Source organism: Sphaerodactylus townsendi, linkage group LG06 (assembly GCF_021028975.2).
Source record: "Sphaerodactylus townsendi isolate TG3544 linkage group LG06, MPM_Stown_v2.3, whole genome shotgun sequence".
Classification (NCBI taxonomy): domain Eukaryota; kingdom Metazoa; phylum Chordata; class Lepidosauria; order Squamata; family Sphaerodactylidae; genus Sphaerodactylus; species Sphaerodactylus townsendi.
In genome coordinates this window covers 37,959,473-37,976,359 of record NC_059430.1, presented here as the reverse complement: position 1 = coordinate 37,976,359, position 16,887 = coordinate 37,959,473, and the positions used below count along the sequence as shown (strand labels likewise).

The 16,887-nt window shown below is 44.9% G+C and overlaps 1 protein-coding gene across 4 annotated transcripts in view; it reads left to right on the top strand.

The window, feature by feature from the left end:
* The window catches only part of CARD10 (caspase recruitment domain family member 10), a 47,671-nt gene that overhangs the window by 23,537 nt on the left and 7,247 nt on the right, over positions 1 to 16,887 (top strand). For all 4 annotated transcript variants that reach the window (XM_048500867.1, XM_048500868.1, XM_048500869.1 and 1 more), the window contains exons 11-20: positions 2,772 to 2,887; positions 3,902 to 3,942; positions 4,864 to 4,984; positions 6,084 to 6,264; positions 8,367 to 8,490; positions 9,371 to 9,611; positions 12,182 to 12,251; positions 13,864 to 13,954; positions 14,546 to 14,698; positions 16,010 to 16,116. In XM_048500867.1, coding sequence (XP_048356824.1) covers positions 2,772 to 2,887; positions 3,902 to 3,942; positions 4,864 to 4,984; positions 6,084 to 6,264; positions 8,367 to 8,490; positions 9,371 to 9,611; positions 12,182 to 12,251; positions 13,864 to 13,954; positions 14,546 to 14,698; positions 16,010 to 16,116 — 1,245 coding nt within the window. The remainder of the gene's footprint in view (positions 1 to 2,771; positions 2,888 to 3,901; positions 3,943 to 4,863; positions 4,985 to 6,083; positions 6,265 to 8,366; positions 8,491 to 9,370; positions 9,612 to 12,181; positions 12,252 to 13,863; positions 13,955 to 14,545; positions 14,699 to 16,009; positions 16,117 to 16,887) is intronic.

Below are 16,887 nucleotides of genomic sequence, written 5' to 3'. Positions count from 1 at the left end.
ATTAAGAATTAAGGACAGAAGACACAAGGTGGCATCAATTTATTTATTTCGTTCGTTTGTTTTGCCAAAAGCAAAATACCACAACTCTTTGTCACTCATGCTATGACGAAAATGTGACACCCCTCTCAACTCTAGTTACTCTTTCCAGTTGGAAAAAAGATAGCTTATTCCCCTGGCAGATACATTTTGCTGTGGTAAGCTGTATGGGTTACCTAGGAAGTGTGGAGAACTGTGCCTGAATAGAAGCAAGAAAAATCTGGTCTATAGAGAATTAAAGCTGCAAACCTGTGCACACTTGCTTTGGAGTAAGTCCCACTGAGATCAAATGAACTTACTTCTGAGCAGTCATGCATAGGTCCAGTGTGTGTGAATGTGAACTGTACACAGGAAGGGCCAGACTCCAATGTTACCTCAGCTATCAGCTTATGTGTATGGTTTTAGGCATGCTCTCCCCCTGAAATAGGAGAATCATGGTATTCACAGTTTTTACACATTTCGTCTCCTGAGATAAAGCCTGTCAAGTACTTTGAGCAAGTTTTGAGTTCTGCTTTTAATTTTTTTGTTTTAATTTGTTTCTCCTATCCCCTGCTTGGTCCATTTATGTGCTGTGAATTTTTATGAACCTTTTTATGACACATGGATCCATCCGTATGTATAATTAAAGTGCTGTTAGCCTCCCTGTGTTCTTGGGAGTGGGGTATAAATAAGCAAAATATCCAAGTACTAATTAAAAATTGTCATGATTCTAGAATCTCAGGAGTGTTTTAGTCCTTGCAGGACTTTAAGCCATCTCTGTTTTGTGGTGAAGAGTAGAAAGTGAGAGGGCAGTGTTCTTGACTCCCTACCCCTTGTGCCAGGAGGCATCTTCATGGGGGCATAAGGACCGACTTGGCAAAATTCAGTTTCCTTAGTTTTTTTCCAGTATGCATTTGGAACCCTCAGTTTAATATACGATTTTCACTGTGTGTGCGGAGCTTGCATGTGCTGGATTTCATTCCACCTGCAGGCTGAGCAACTAATTGGGTACATTCTAATATTGGAGGTAGGGCCGGCATGTGAGGTAGTGGAATTTATTGTTCACCATACATATGATCCTATGCATCCTCTGAGCTGGCCTGTTCCAAGATCATGTGAGGGGAAAACACAGGTAGGACATTTGGCAGCGTCACTGTAATGTACCACCTTTACGATTATGGAAAAATCTTAGACAAACTTGGAGATGGAAGATATGAAAATCAGAGTTGTGGGGTTCTTCCATTTCTTAGGACTTGCAGGTGCTGTCAAGTCAAAGCTGACTGATGGCGATCCCTTTGAATTTTCAAGGCAAGAAATTATCCATTTGCCTTTGCCTGCTTCTGCATGGCTGAGAGAGTTCTGAGAAAACTGCAACTGGCCCAAGGTCACCCAGTACGCTTCATACGGAGGAGTGATGAATTAAACCCAGTTCTCCAGATTTCCTAGGACACAGACTTTCTTCCCCTATTTCAATTCTTTATGGGAGAAAATGGCAACTGCAGTAAAGCATATACATCTGATCTGCAGCGTTTAGCCTTATTGCAAAACGTTGGGCGAAGAGCCCAGCCTGCCATTTTCCCCGCTCTTCTCTAAAAGGTGCCCCAGAGCCGCTGCCAACGTTCTCATCACAGCTGGCTCTCAGATGGAGGGAAATTTTCCAGAAACAAAGTTGGTTACAATCCAATAGGCTTCTTGGAGTTTCCCCTTCCCAGAACAGCCAGCGTGGTGGTCTGGAGCGTTTCACTTGGCCGTGAATGTGCTGGTGACTGACGGCAGCAGAGTAAGGAGCAGAAGGGCAGTGGGGTTTGGCTCCTCGCCCTGTATTTTGCTCTGAATTGGCTTGGCAGTCAGGCGAGTGGCTGACTACCGAATTCTTGCATGGGAGTCTATATTCCTAGCTTGTATTTAAGGATCTGCGGCTGTATCTTTTGGAGAGAAATAAGCAAGCAAACTGCTCATTTTTTAAAGCCCTGCTCTTCCAGCTGAAATGCTGCTGGACCTGAAAAGGAATAGCAGGTAGCAAAGGAAGTTGTGTTGCTTTTTCTAGCCTCCCGTAACCTCACAATTATTAATGCTATTGACGGCTGAGGCAGGACTGAACTTAATCTCTTTAATATTCAGCGTTTGCAGAATTGCAATAAATTAGAAGGAAATAAATGTACTGGAAATATACTGTACAATATCACCTTTTTACAGTTCAATTTTATTCCAAGACTCGTGAATTATGTTGAGCTGCTGGGTTTTTCTCTTTTCCCCCCTTTTAATTGGGTTTAACACAATTTGATTAAGACCGTAAGATACTGTTATGCATTTGCCTTCCCTCTTGGAAGCGTATCATAAATTATAGCATTAAAGTGATTTAGCATAAATAATTGATCCACATGAACTTCTGCTTTCATGTTTGTAGTTTAGTATGTTACAAAGATCAATTTCAGAAGGTGCCCTTGACTTAATTGGATGGCCAGTCTTAAAAGGTTTAATGCAAAAAAAAAGGGAAGAAAAGAAAGTGACTGGTGTCACCGTTCATATAAGAGATATTTCTCTTTCTCTCACACCCATGCCAAGGAATAAAATCCCTCTTTTGCTAGCTACCTATAACTTATGCCATCATATAATGCACCATCATGTAATGCAAATCTAATTGATATGATCACCAGATTTTTTTTAAGTACTGCCCCAGTATGAGAAGGAACAAGAAGCGAATGAGATGAGGAAGTTTGGATCTGGTTTTGAAGCATTTTTTCCTTTCTACATAGGAAGTGACTCCAGACAGAGAAAAGGAAATTAATCGCCTTTCCATCTTTCCCTTCCCACCTTGTGCTGGCTCCATACTTCGCAGGCAACGTGAAAGTGGATGGGTGCACTCCAAGAGGTATTGTCTGGGCTCCCAGGCCTTCTGTGCTGCTATGGAATTTTTCCCTGTGAGCATCTTGAATTTTGTTCCTGACGTCCAGTGCCTCAACAGCAATGCATTATGGTGTGGTAATCAGTATATATTGGGGATACTGAGTTAATTCCCAAATCAATTTCTTCATCAAACCTAATATTATTGTGCTGCAGTTGGGGTCCCATTGATCCTTGGTTGAGAGGTCTGTTCAGTAAGTACCCAGCCTTGCTAGTAAAATTACCAAACTCCAGGTGAGGCCTGGTCTTGGAGCTCTGGAATTACGGCTGATCTCCAGGCTGTAGAAATCAGTTCCCCTGGACAAAGAGACTGCTTTGGAAGGGGAACACAGTGGCATTAACCTCTGCTGAGCTCATTCCCCTCCCTATGCACTGTCCCAAGATTTCAAGGAATTTAGCAAGGTGGAGGTGGTGGTGATGATACCTGTCGGACAGTACGGTTAAGCATTCTTTGTTTTGGTGTATTGGGTGTAGAGGCATCGAATGAGAACTCCAAGCTGTGGAATGGAAGGTTGTCAGTCAAAGAAAGGATATTTTAGCAGGTCGGAAGGAGGCCGTGGCTTTTGGAGAAGCTTAAGTATGCATGAATGGTGGAGAAAGATCTGAAAGTACCACCTACAGGAATGCCATTGGAGGATGAACATTGTAATGTTTGCAGAGTGAGAGTGTGTCTTTTTGCTAGGGTTGAAGGCCAAATGTTGGCTATGAGGAGAAGAATGGATGGCTGAGAAGAGATGTTTGAGAACTGGCTGGCCAGTCGAAGCTGCCGTTGTTGCGGTCAAGTCAGTGATGAATTCAGGAAGTGGTGCTCTTATAATCTCTGAAACTGAGCAGATCAGGCCCCTAATTGTTATTGAGATAGGTGACTCTCTAATAGTGCTACGTATGGAGAAAGGGTGGGATTCAAAATTATGTTTTAAAGAAAAATTGAGTATTTTAATCTTATGTGATCTCCTTTTTTGTCTTTCTCTTGTATCCTTAGTCAGTCTTATGGGTCCTTTGGCAGCATGGAAGACTTAACAGGTATTGTCCATGATGCTTTTTCTACTATGGAGTTCCTTGAAGATTGTGTAAGGGAACTGGGGAGAGGAGGGGCTTCCTTCTGTCAAACTGATGACAAGACCATATGTACACTAGGGAGTGCCCTTGCCCCGTCTTTACTTCTACCAGTTGTTCAGGGAGCACCTCCATGGATGTTCACCCACAGCGTGCATGCATGTGTGCTTAGATTTTAGGCCATTCCAGTCTGACGTGTTTAATTTAGAGAGGGATTTATTTGACAATGAATTCGATTCAACTTCAGAGGAGCAGGAACCGGAAGAGATAAATTTCTTTGCTTCAGGCTGTTATCGGCTTTTGGTGACAGGCTGTAAATCTCTAGAATATGTCCCACTGTATATCTTGGACTCGGCTAGATTTGTGGCATATTCTATCAGCATACCTCCTTCGGGGAATTGGCATGCATGCAAAGTCTGTCTGGCTTCTTCAGACAGCTGTGGGAGCACCATGTTTAGACCAGGGTGAAGATTTGTCCCAGACACCACAGTCCAGTTCAGGTTTTTCTAGGTGTTTCTGAGTCTTCAGTCCTGGGATAATTGGAGTCCAGTTCAAGACTGTGCCTGCACTTCATGCTCTATTTTCAGGAACTGAGGAGTTCTTTAAACATTACTCCATCCATCCTCCTGGGTGTTGCTTTTCCATTGTGCACAGCTGGGGTAATCTTAAACAGTGCAATCATGGGGGTTTCCTGCTGGGAGAATGGGAGAGTTCCACATGAAGTACCATTTTGGGAGCCCAAGCATGTGTATTTCCTATCCTGTCGCTGTCAGAGCTCTACTCTGAAACTCATGAATGCTCTTTGGGTCAGAGGGATGCTGAGCAATTCCAAACCCTCAGACGTTTTCCGCAGTGGTGATGATGATGCACATCCTTCTGTCTGTTTAGGAAGTATTACGACTACTCTCTCAGCTGCCAAATCGCCCTCTTCTTCCATCAGTGTGCACACCAGAGCCAAGTCAGAAATTTGCTTGTCCCGCACTTCTGATCAGCAGGCGTTTGCCAGGAGGTATGCTTGCCTCTTAATTTTCCCCCTCCTTGAATTAATGCTGATGAATTAATGATGACTCTCCTTTTCTTGGTTTATCCTCACAACAAGCCTCTTGGGTAGCTTAGACTGAGTGTTCAACTGGGCCAAGATTACCTATAAAAACTTCCAGGGCAGAATGGGGGATTTGAACCTGTGTCTCCCAGATCCTAATCCACCATTAACCCTTACATTGGCCATCAGTATTTTCTGGGGGTTACTCTTTGAATTATAAGGGTGGAATATAGAATATTTATTGTAATGGTCAACGACCAGAACAGCATACAAAACAGGAATAAGTTGTAAGGGTGAATACATAAATTTTTCTTTTTTTTTACCTTCTCACACATAGGTTTCAAACCATGGGCAAGCTCCTACTTCCCCCAGGTTTTAGATCCAGTGAAGCTTGAATAGATGGAACCTACAGAACAGATTCTCCCTTCGCCTGGTAGCCTCTTAGGCTCTGCTGAAAAGGCTGGGGGGATGCTTGGGGCAGAGCAAGGAGAAATTGGCCCTCCTTGTACCTGCTGTTCTGCAAACAGAGCCAGAGATCACCCAAAGGGATTCCAGCCAGTTCCCATAAAGCTTCAGTCCCCTGTACTGTATTGCTATTGAAGTTCATTCTTAAAACATTTATATTCTGCTTTTCCTCATGGTTCCAGGAGGGGTATGCCACTCCATTCCCGAGAACTTCTCCCAGGAGCCTTTTTCAAATTGAGAAGAAGTTCCTTCCAGACCATTTTTCCATTTGGGGTTTGTAGGGTTTAGCCCACTGCAATGGTATGACCTTGCAAACAAGGCAGTAGGGCTGGTGGTGAAGGTAAGCAGAAGGAAGCTGCTCCTCTGGACGAGTCCCTGGGGAAGCAGTGGAAGAGCCGGAATCACTTTGGCCCGCTGCAAGCTGGGAATGTTGACTATTTACTCAGAATGGCACTTTCTGTAATGCAGACCAGTTGAACAGTAGTGTAGCCGCCTTTTGGAGCTCCTTGTTATATGGTAGCCAAGACAGAGAATGATGTTCTGCGCAAAGATTCTGGAGTCAAAATTCAAATTGTTGCCGTTTCTTTTTGTCTCTATTCAGATCTGTTGTGGTGCAGTTGCCTAATGCAGGTCAGCTGAGCACCCCAGCACCTCAAAACAGGGGACTTGCTGGGGACATCTCCATCCTTGGGGGAAACCAGACTGGGATTTTTGTTCAGTGGGTGAAGCCAGGTTCTGAAGCTGAGAGTGCCGGACTTCGAGAGGGATACCGGCTCCTAGAGGTATGAATGAACGTGTGGGATTGCAGTTAACACCTTTGCAGGAGGATGTATAATCATAAGCAAAAGGGTGGCTCCATTTCATCTCCTGTGGTTTGCTAGGAGCACACCCTGAAGATATTTCTGATATCTAATACAGAACGACACCTAGTGGCTGAGTGATACATTGCAAATCATATGAATTTCATAAGTAGAAAGGAATAGGAAAATTAGTGGAATTCTAATAGTTTCTGCTGCATGGCCACTGCTGGTAGGCTGATGGAATTGTAGTTCCTGAACATCTGAGAGTCAGCAGGCTCCCTACCCCTGCTAGAACAGGGGTGAGGAACCTCTTGACTCCAGATGTTCAGAACCCACGATTCCCATCAGCCTCTGTCAGCATGGCCAATTGGCCACATGCACTGAGGCAGAAACTGATAAGGAGACAACCAGACCTAATTTATCTGAAGAAACAGGTTCAAACTAGAATCTTTCCCTGGGGCAGGCCAGAGGTTTGGAAGGGGCAGGCCTTTTTGATTCCTTCCAGCAGTTCAACTGTATGAAGTAAGAAGATCGGAATAACACTGCTTAACTTTTTCTATAGTTTTTCAGTTGCATTATCTCCCTGCAAATTAGTTCAAATATTATTGCCCCCATATTGTAGACAGCCAAGGGGGAGAGCTGAGGCATAGAAATTCGCTACTTAATGAGTTCCTGACAGAGGAAAGGTTTGAACCAGAGGTTTCCTGAATTGTTGCTCAGACCCTGGGCTACTATGTTATACAAGCTCTCCATGATATCTGGCCCCTTCCTCCCCCTTCCTTCCCTTGTTCCCTCCCCCTTCCCTTTCCCCATGAAACAGTTTCTGAGCCCAACGGGAACCCTTGCAGGAGGCCCTGGACACCAGTGTGGCCAAACTGGCATTTTCCCAGCTGTGCTTGGTGAAGCAGCTGGTGCCCTGCCTGTCCTGATCTGACTTAGCCGCAATGATTGATTCAACAATCACTTTCAGACTAGACTTTGGTAATTTGTTCTATGCAGAGCTTCCCTTGAGACTACTCCAGAAACTTCCTGTTGGTCAGAACACAGCTGCACAGCTCCTGACTGTGGAGAGCACACATTCAACCATTCTGGCAGCTGCACTGGCTCCAGGTGGAGTACCAGATCAGGTTCACAGTTTTGGAACTCACCTTCAAAGCCCTAAACGGTCTGGGACCATCATATTTGTGTAACCAGCTCTCCCAGTGTGTCGCCCAAACGGTGCTCCACTCTGCTAACCTCAACTTCCTGGTAGTCCCTGGCCCAAACAGTACTTGGTGATCCACAACCAGAGCCACAGTCTTTTCGGTTGTGGCCCCGGCCTAGTGAAACACTCTGTCTAATGAGACCAGGGCCCTGCAGGACCTATTGCAGTTTCACAGGTCCTGCAAGATGGAGCTGTTCCACCAGGCCAATGGCTGAGGGCTGCAAGAGCAATCAGTCCATCACAGCTGGCCCCTTCCCCTTCCTTCCCTTTCCCTTTCCTTCCATCCCCCCCCCCTTTTTTTTTTCTCATCCTCGCTGGGTAATCTGGATGCTATGAGCTGTTATTAGACTATTAGGTGGTTTTATTGTACTGTTGTCATTATATCTGTATTACTGTTTTTTATTGTATTTTAAATGATACTCACCTCGCTGAGCCTGCATAGCTGGGGAGAGCAGTGAAAAATCCAATAAACAAAACTAAAGCTAAATATTGGGTATGTACCGTTCCTGGGGTCAGCCACTGAATAAAACCCTGAAGCCTAAACAAAACTAAACTAAAGCTAAATATTGGTTGGGCACAGTTCCTGGGGTCAGCCACCGAGCAAAAGCCTGAAGGCTATTTTGGCAACTGCAGGAGAGTAGATTGGGGTCCTCGCAGAGGTCTCCTCCTTCAGAGAGAGAGCGAAGAGCCCAGCAGCAGCCTGAAGTAAGATCTCTTGGCCCAGGGAAATGTGCTCACATGAATCAGCCTCATCTTGTGTAGCTTACAGAGAGGTGGGAGGGGATCTTTGTCAACCTGAAATTGTATGAATTTGAAATGGTTATGGACCAAATGGCGACTGATCCATGCATCTCCCCTTCTGTGTGTCTTTCTGCGGCAGCTTAGGGGGACACAACTAAATGGGCAGGTTCTCTCCCTGGAGAATTGTACCCAGGAAGTAGCTTATCTGAGCTTGTTGCACTGGGATGACCCATCTGCTCTCATCTTTCTGCCCGATATGAAAGGTAAGTTGCTGTAAGTTGCTGTAAGCACATAATGGAGAGGGGGACAGCTTAGCATGGGAGCACTTTCTTCAGTTTCAGAAGGTCCAAGGTCCAGTCTCTGGCCCCCCCGTGAAAAATTACCTTGGGTCGGTGGGCTGGGAAAGATGTCTGCCTGAGAATCCGAGAATGTCAGAACAGATAATATTGGGTGAGAGGAATCTATTTCAGGATGGAGTATTTTGACAGAATCATAGAAACAAAGAGTAGGAAAGGACCTCCAGGGTCATCTAGTCCAACCCCCGCATGCTGCAGAAAATTCACAACTACCTCCCTGTAGTGACTCCTGCTCCCTGCCCAGAAGATGGCAAAAGCCCCTCCAGGGTCTCTGGGTGAAAATTGCTTCTTGACCCTACAGAACATCAGCATTGTGCTGATGTTATCTAAAACAATTCTGTTTCTTGGGATGATCATCCTATCCAAAGCCCATCACAGTCTTTGCTGACTTTGTCATAACCTTAGAAACTTGGAGACCAAGCCAAAGGGAAGCCATAGCATGGACTCCACCTTCTTCTTTTTTTCCAGAACAAGGGGTGTTGGTGTATTTTCCCCAATAGAGAGAGGCTCCTTTTTTGCATTTGCAGTCTGTGTGTTACTAAGAAAGAGGCTGCTGTGGTGGCATGACAGTAGTCATTTGTTTAGTGCTGCTTGCTTGCTTGGTGTGGGAGGAAGATCCATACAGCCTTTGAATAGTTTTCAGTATCTCTGGATCTTGTATTCCTGAGCCACCGTGGAGTTTGACTTCTGTGTAGCACACTGTTAATTTATGCAGATGTTGAGTAGTTGTACCTGGCACTGCTCTCCTCGGGGCCTCTTCCACTGTGCACCTTCTTCCCTTTGTCAGGATACCAGCCTCTCAAAGAGGCTCTGGATGCTGGGAGAAAGGTTCCTGGGGACTCGTTCTATGTGCGTGTCAACCTTACCCTCCTGGACCTTGCGGATCCTTATGCGCTGTGCGTCAAGTGTCGGGAGATCCTTCATGTCACAGACACTTTGCACAAGGGGCGGCTGGAGTGGTACTGTGCCCGCGTGGACCCCTTCACACTCCGAGACTTGGACAGGGGCACTGTGCCTAACTACAACAGGTAATGGAATGTAGGATCACACCTCTGGTGAATCAGTTCCTTGTTCTTTTCTTCTAGAAAGGAGAAAACAACTCTGCACCTTCTCTCTCTCTCCCATCCAGGTTTCTTTGTTGTTGCTTTTTCAAGTGAAAAGGAAAGCAGGTTACTAGGATCAGTTGGCAGCGTGGTGTAGTGGTTAAGAGCAGTGGATTCTAATCTGGAGAACCGGGTTTGATTCCCCTCTCCTTCACCTGGGTGGCAGAGGCTTATCTTGTGAACCAGGTGTGTTTCCGCACTCCTGCATTCCTGCTGGGTGACCTTGGGCTCTAGTAACAGTTCTTTGGAACTCTCTCAGCCCCACCTACCTCACAAGATGTTTGTTGTGGGGAGAGGAAGGGAAAGGAACTTGTAAGCCACCTTGAGCCTCCTTACAGGAGAGAAAGGTGGGGTATAAATCCAAACTGCTGTTCTTCTTAAGGCTAAGCATTGACTTGGCATCTGGATTCTGTAAAAGAAGGGATCTGGAATGGATCAGATTTTGGTTGTGGGGGATTGAAACATACACACAACCATTAATATCTGCCCTGCTCGGTTCTTTCTATTTGAGAAATTGAAACAGTTGGACGCAGCAGGGCCCTTATCAGTCTGCCCACTGAGTATTGCCGAGGTCTAGTCTGCAGGCGTTGTTTTTGTACAACCAAATTTTGGCAGAGTCTTATTTAAGCAGGGTTTTTTTTTAAAATGTGTTTTGCAATATTTATGTAATTTTATTGGATTAATTTTAGAGTCAGGTTTCAGAGAGCTAATTGAATTTTATTTTATGTTGCGCTTTTACTGCATTGCTATTGAAATGTTAGCTGGCTTGATTATTTAAGAGAATGTTAAGTGTATATTTCTAAATAAACAAACATGGATGGTAAACAATGCTGGGTGAAGCTATGAAGATGGAAGTTTGGGGCAGTGGGATGAAAACACTGCGGTTCTACTACAGGGTTGCAGTGAGTTGTAGGGAGTTGCTGTTATAATGTGGGGGCAGGGGAAAACTGAGATCCAGGAGACCAGGGTTTAAATTGTTGCTCAGCTAGAAATATCCTTAGTTGTTTTGGGCCTAGTCAGAATTTTTCTACAGATTCTACCCTAGGGATAACTGAGATGCAATTTGTATGAAGCAATGCTTACAAAATGGAAATAGACAATGAATTTGATCAAGAAACTAATCTCAAGGTGGGGCTGTGTGTCTGTAGACGGGCAGACTCGATTCTGAAAAGCTCACATCAAGTCCTATTGAACCAATGATCTTCACTTGGCAGGATTAGCTTGAGTCAAGTCCAGTAGCACCTTAGAGGCCCACAAGATTTTCAGAGTATAAGCTTCTAAGAGTCAAAGCTTCCTTGGTCAGATAGTTTGGACTCTTGGAGGTTTATACCCTGAATAGCTTGTTGCTCTCTAGCGTGCTAAGGCTATGCTTTGAAACTGTCAACGTGGCAAGATTTTTAGTTAAAGAGCACAGTTGTCTCTCCTCGATGAAACTGGGATTGCAAGATGTGAGAGAGAATGTTTTTACTACCCAGTTTCAGTCCCCAGCCTCTGTAGTTAAAACAATTCAGAAGTAGCGACGAAGGCTTTCACGGCTGGAATCACTGAGATGTTGTGGGTTTTCTGGGTTGTATGGCTGTGTTCCAGTAGTATTTCCTCCTGACGTTTCACCTTCATCTGTGGCTGGCATCTTGATGCAGGCGAGACATCAGGAGGAAATACTACTGGAAGACAGCCATACAACCCGGAAAACCCACAACATCCCAATTCAGAAGTGGTTTATGTGAAAAGCCCTGGAGAGCAGCTGCCTCGTCAGAGTAGACAGTGCTGACCTTAACAGACCAGTGGGCTGACTCAGTATAAGATAGATCTGTTGAGGAGGTGTAACAAGCAGCTGTGTTCGTTTGTTGAAGGACAGGAACTGAGATGAAAAATAATATCGTTCTATGGCTGCCTAGCTGTTGTAAAGATGAGCAGCAGAGAAAATGCATTATTTTTTAAAAAAGGCATTGTCTTTATTGCCATATTGCCCTGCTAGGCCTCTCTGTTCTTCAGAGGAGGACCTACTGGTGATCCCTGCCCCAAAAGCGATCAGGCTGGCTTCTACAAGGGCCAGGGCTTTTACAGCTTTGGCCCCTACCTGGTGGAACAGGCTCCCGAGGGAGATCAGGGCCCTGTGAGACCTGCAGAGTTTTCGCAGGGCCTGTAAGACGGACCTGTTCCACCAGGCATTTGGCCAGCCTGGTTGAGTACGTCGTACCTTTCCATCAGGCTTTCCGTGGGTATGAAAGGGGGAGGGTTTATGACGCTATCGGATGTTTTATGGTTCCTGTTTTATGGAGGGTACATGGAGTCGTTTTAGACTGTGTTTTAAATTTATGTTTTAAGATTTATATTTTATTTCGTGTTGTTCACCGCCCTGAACCCTTCGGGGAGGGCGGTCTATACATTTGACAAATAAACAAATAAAAATCAGGACAGTTTGCCACACAGCGCTGCTTCTGTTTTGCTTTGGTTTTTCTGTGAGTGGCTTGCGATTGCTGTCCTCCTTCCAGGGCTCTCCAGCTTCTGAAACTGCAGGAGAAAGGTCAGGCAGGAGCCCAGCAGAAACGCCGTAGGACTAAGGTAAACTGAAGAGAGATGTTGAGGTTGCTGTGTGTGAGCTCAGTGAGGCAGCTGCCCTTGTGCTGAGTTGTGTCTGTGTGTGGTGATGGTGTTGGGGGGGTGGGGGGAAGTGCTGCCAAGAGGTGGTCTGCTATTGCCTGCCTCTGAGTAGGAATCCTGGACTTCCTTAATGGCCTACCATCCCTAACCAGGGCCAGTCCTTCTTAACAGCTGAGCTCTGATGAAGTCAAGCTATCCTGGCCCATGCAAATCCGGGCTGTGCATAAAAAGAAAAGGTAATCCCCTGTGAAAGCACTGAGTCATTATTGACCCATTGGGTGATACCACATCATGTTTACTAGGCAGACTGTTTTTACAAAGTGGTTTGCCATTGCATTCGCCAGTTGTCTACACTTTACCCCTGGCAAACTGAGTACTCATTTTACCGACCAGTGTGAGCCAGCTACGTGAAACTGACTTCAATTGGGATCAAACTCAGCACGTGAGCAGAGCTTTGACTGCAATACTGCAGCTTACCACTCTGCACCACGGAGCTCTTGTGCATAGGCTAATGGATTTGTCTTTGCATTAAGCTGTTTGCCAGGGCTCATTTTTGAAGACTGTGGCCAAAAAATGCTTTTGACCTAAATAAGGTGGGTGTAATGATGCACAAAAATGTTTTGACCTGGACTGAGCTTTGGAACCTGGTTTGGGTTATTAAAGCTTCTTCCTGTGAAGTACTAAAGCTTCTTTCAAGTGAAGGAGCAGAAAGAAGTATCCTTGGAGATGGGCAAAGAAAGTGCTTTTTCTCTGCTTAGGTCTCTCACATCTGGAATCATGAAAAAAGTGTCATGTGTGTAAGCCAACTTGCACATTTTGCAGAATATAAATATTTGAGATGAGTTTGTGTTCTGAGATTTAAAAGATGAGTCTTGTTTTAGGACAGAAGGGCTGACCTTAGCTTAGAGAAAAATTTACTGCGGCACTATCTGAAATACAGCTCCTTGGCCATCCCGACTTGGGCTTCCTGACTTGACCTCTGTTTAAAGTGTGGAGCTGTCAGACTGTTTCAATGCCTGACTGCTGATTGGCTGTCTTGCTTCCAATTGGGTGGGACTTGGGCCCACACATGCAGAATAGTGCACTTTCAATCCACTTTCACAATTTTTTGCAAGTGGATTTTGCTATTTTGCACAGTAAAATCCAGCTGCAAAGTGCACTGAAAGCGGATTGAAAGTGCATCATTCTGTATGTGTGCAGAAGGGGCCTTAGAGAGTGAAAGTGCTGGGTGTCTGCTTCTGGCTGGGCTGGGCCAGGGTCCTTGTGCATCAGTGGTGTGGCAGCTGTTGCCTCTTGCTGGTGTAATGTTCTCTTGTTGGGGATGCAAAGAAGTACCTCACAGTGTTATCCTGAGGTGTTTTTCAAAGGAATTTAGAGATTCAGAAAGGAAGAGGTTTAATTGCTGAGCTGTTCCTTCTCGCTTTGGGAATTGTGTCTCAAGATAGATTCTGCTTAACTCCCCATAATGAGCCTGTATTCATCATTTTGTGGAGCCACTGAGTAATGCGTTCTTTGCTCATGCTCTCCTTCTCTCTCTTTCTTCCCTCCCCTTCCCCGTTTATGTCCCTTTCAGTTGAAAAAACGGGCGCTTGACCAACTCCTCCTGGTGAAGTACAGACAGCAGGGAGGGCACGAGGGAGCCTCCCTGCAGGACTCTGCCTCAGGTGAATTGTGACTCTCGCTACTGCTGCACCGTGATAGGAAAGGAAAGCACGTTTGTTATTCCACATAAATAAGCCCTGTCATTCCATATAAACAACTACTGGGGAATCCTTGAAATCATGACAGGTCTGTCTCCCATGAGGGGTCCTTTCTATATCTGGCCATGGATATTCTGCATATCCATAACATTACATTGGAAGTTGGGTCTAGATGAAGAATTTGGCATCTTGAGAAAGAGAGATGATTCTCCCCTCCACCTGCATGGCTGTCAAGGAAACCTTGAAAACGTATATGCCAGTTTGCCTGTGCTAAAGGGGGAACTTGCCTAGAAAAGCTCATAATATAGGATGCTACAGTTAATCTTTACATTATCTCAAGACTCTTTACAATTGATAAACAACAAGGAGTCAGAAGAGGTTAAAGTAAAGCTCCCAGTGGAGTACCCCACAGAGCATCGTGTCTCTCTCCTATGGTTACTATAGTTAATGCAGACACTAAATCCATGGGACCCCTTTCCCCATACTCAGTTGAGCAGTTCCCCTTTCACCTCTCTTGCTCACCTATAAGCATCTTGTATTGCCTTTTATGTGCAGATGGAATCGCAAAGCCCTACAGTCTGGTACGCCCCCTCGTGATTCAGACACGTCGTCCTGTGGTATTTTCACCTGATTACTTAGCATCCTGGCTCATTAGGAACTTGCTGGGCCTCCCTTCCTCTCATCAGGACTTCCATGTATACTCAGCAGGTAAACCCAAGAGACTGAGTAGTATGAGTAATTTGTAGTGTTGGCATCCAAACTAGAGCCAAGCAGTGGTGGGATCCAAAAATTTTAATAACAGGTTCCGATGGTGGTGGGATTCAAACCGTGGCGCCGCCGCACACACACACCTCCAGTCCCTATTGGGCAGGCAGGTTGCTTTAGTACTCAGAAAAAATTAGTAACCACTCAGAAAAAATTAGTAACCACTTCTAGAGAAGTGGAGAGAACTGGTTGGATCCCACCTCTGGAGCCAAGGCTTCATCCCGTGTCCCAGACCTGGTCTTTGAGCTGAAGACAGCCCATGAAAATGGCTCCTGTCTCTTTCTGCATTCAGTCATCATTGATCTCTTTTAACAGGGAGTGTACACAATTCTTTTTGCCTCTCTGTTTTGTAAAAAAAGCATTTTCTGCTTTTGGGAAAGAAGCATTTGTTGACGGGCATTTTGTGTTTCTGCAAATGTTCAAAGTAGTGGAGGATCCATAGTCTGGTGCAGAAGGATTCCTGAAAATCTATATTCATGTAAAGGGGGAAAAAGCCAACCCATGTTTATAGCCCACAGGGTTGCAGGGAAAAGGTAATGAGTGTATCATCCGGTAATGCAGACATTTCCTTTATACTATTTTGTGCCCCATCGGACAACCTTGAATTTAGGTGGTCATGGTTACAGCCAGTGAAGACACAGGATGTTCCTTCATGGTGAATAGCTGGAACAATAGCTGGAATAGCTGTTCTGTTAGTACATCCCTTAGCGAAAATAGCAGGAACGGCAACGCTGAAGCGTTGGAAACCAAAGGAGGGTCAGGAACTATTGGCCTGTAACCAGGCACTTTCCGAAGACTCAAATTTCCTTTCAAGGGGCAGTGATTTCTGCCTCCCCTCTTAGCTCCATATACTGTTCCTGAGGGATCCTCTGAATCCCAGGAACTCAGTTTTGGAGTAATCTTAGGGGTTGAAGTGAGAAGGGGGGATCTGTGGACATTGTTATCCCCTCTGAAGAAATCATCCTTAGGTCTTCCGAGTTACTTGCTTGGATACAGACCTTGGCCTTTCTTGTTCTCCAAAAAATACTGTAAACAATTGAGAAGGATATAAAGTTGCATAATTTTGGCTGAAAACCCGTGAATGTTTGAAATGTCCCACTGAATACATTGGGACTTAATTCTGATTAAACAAGTGTAGGATTGGGTTTGTGTGTCACAGCATACCATTAGTTGTATTCAAACCAGCCTTATTGGCATGTATTCTTCACATGCTGAAGACCCATTTTGAAACATTTCTTTTCACAAACACTCTAGTCGAAGAACAACTCTTCTCTTCCACTTCCAAACATAATGGTAATGGGATTTCTCAAAGCCAAGGAGATTGTGGGAGGATGCAAGCCATCCAGGAGGCGATTGGAAAGGTAAGAAGCAGAGTGTAGCTGAAAGATGGGGAGGCAAAGTAAGCAAAACATATGTACATTTTTAACAGGGTCCCAGTCAACATAAATTCTCCTTCAATTGTAAATGCTACCCAGGTGACTGTTTGTGAAGAGAACATTTGTGCTGTTCCAGTTCCCTAGAGTGTAGCATATGGAGTGCAACAGCCACACTTCCAGATGTGGGAAATGTAACAAACAGCCAAATGACTTCTCTTGCTCATACTTGTTAGGTTTCACACTTTCTCTTACTTGATAAATTTCAAATCTTGAATTAACAAGATATGGGGAAAGAAGTAATGAATTTACCAGGTGTGGGAAAGCAATGGCGATTCTGTCACATGACATGAAGAGGAATGGAACTTGGCCTTGAATCTCTTTTAATCAAGTTCTGGTGGATCAGGGGAGAGAAACAGAAAGGAGGACGACAAGTGAGCAAAAAGTCGGGTTGCCAACTGTCTGTAGAAAGTCTCTTGAGCCTGTAGCAGCTTCCTGGAAGTAGAAATTCAGTTGGTGAAGACTTTCCCCCCAACATATGACGGAGAAAACTTCAGTGGCTGGATTGCCTGCTGTGGTACAGCTGCAAAAAGAAAAGGAAAAGAGTCCTTCTGAAAGAAAACTGAGGAAATTGGATGCTGTAGTAGGATTATTGGGCTCATAAGAGTATAAGGAAAGCCTGGCTGGATTAGACTAGTTGTCTCCTCTGGTGTTGTGTTTACCACAGTGGGCAGCCAGATGTACCTTGTGATATGTACA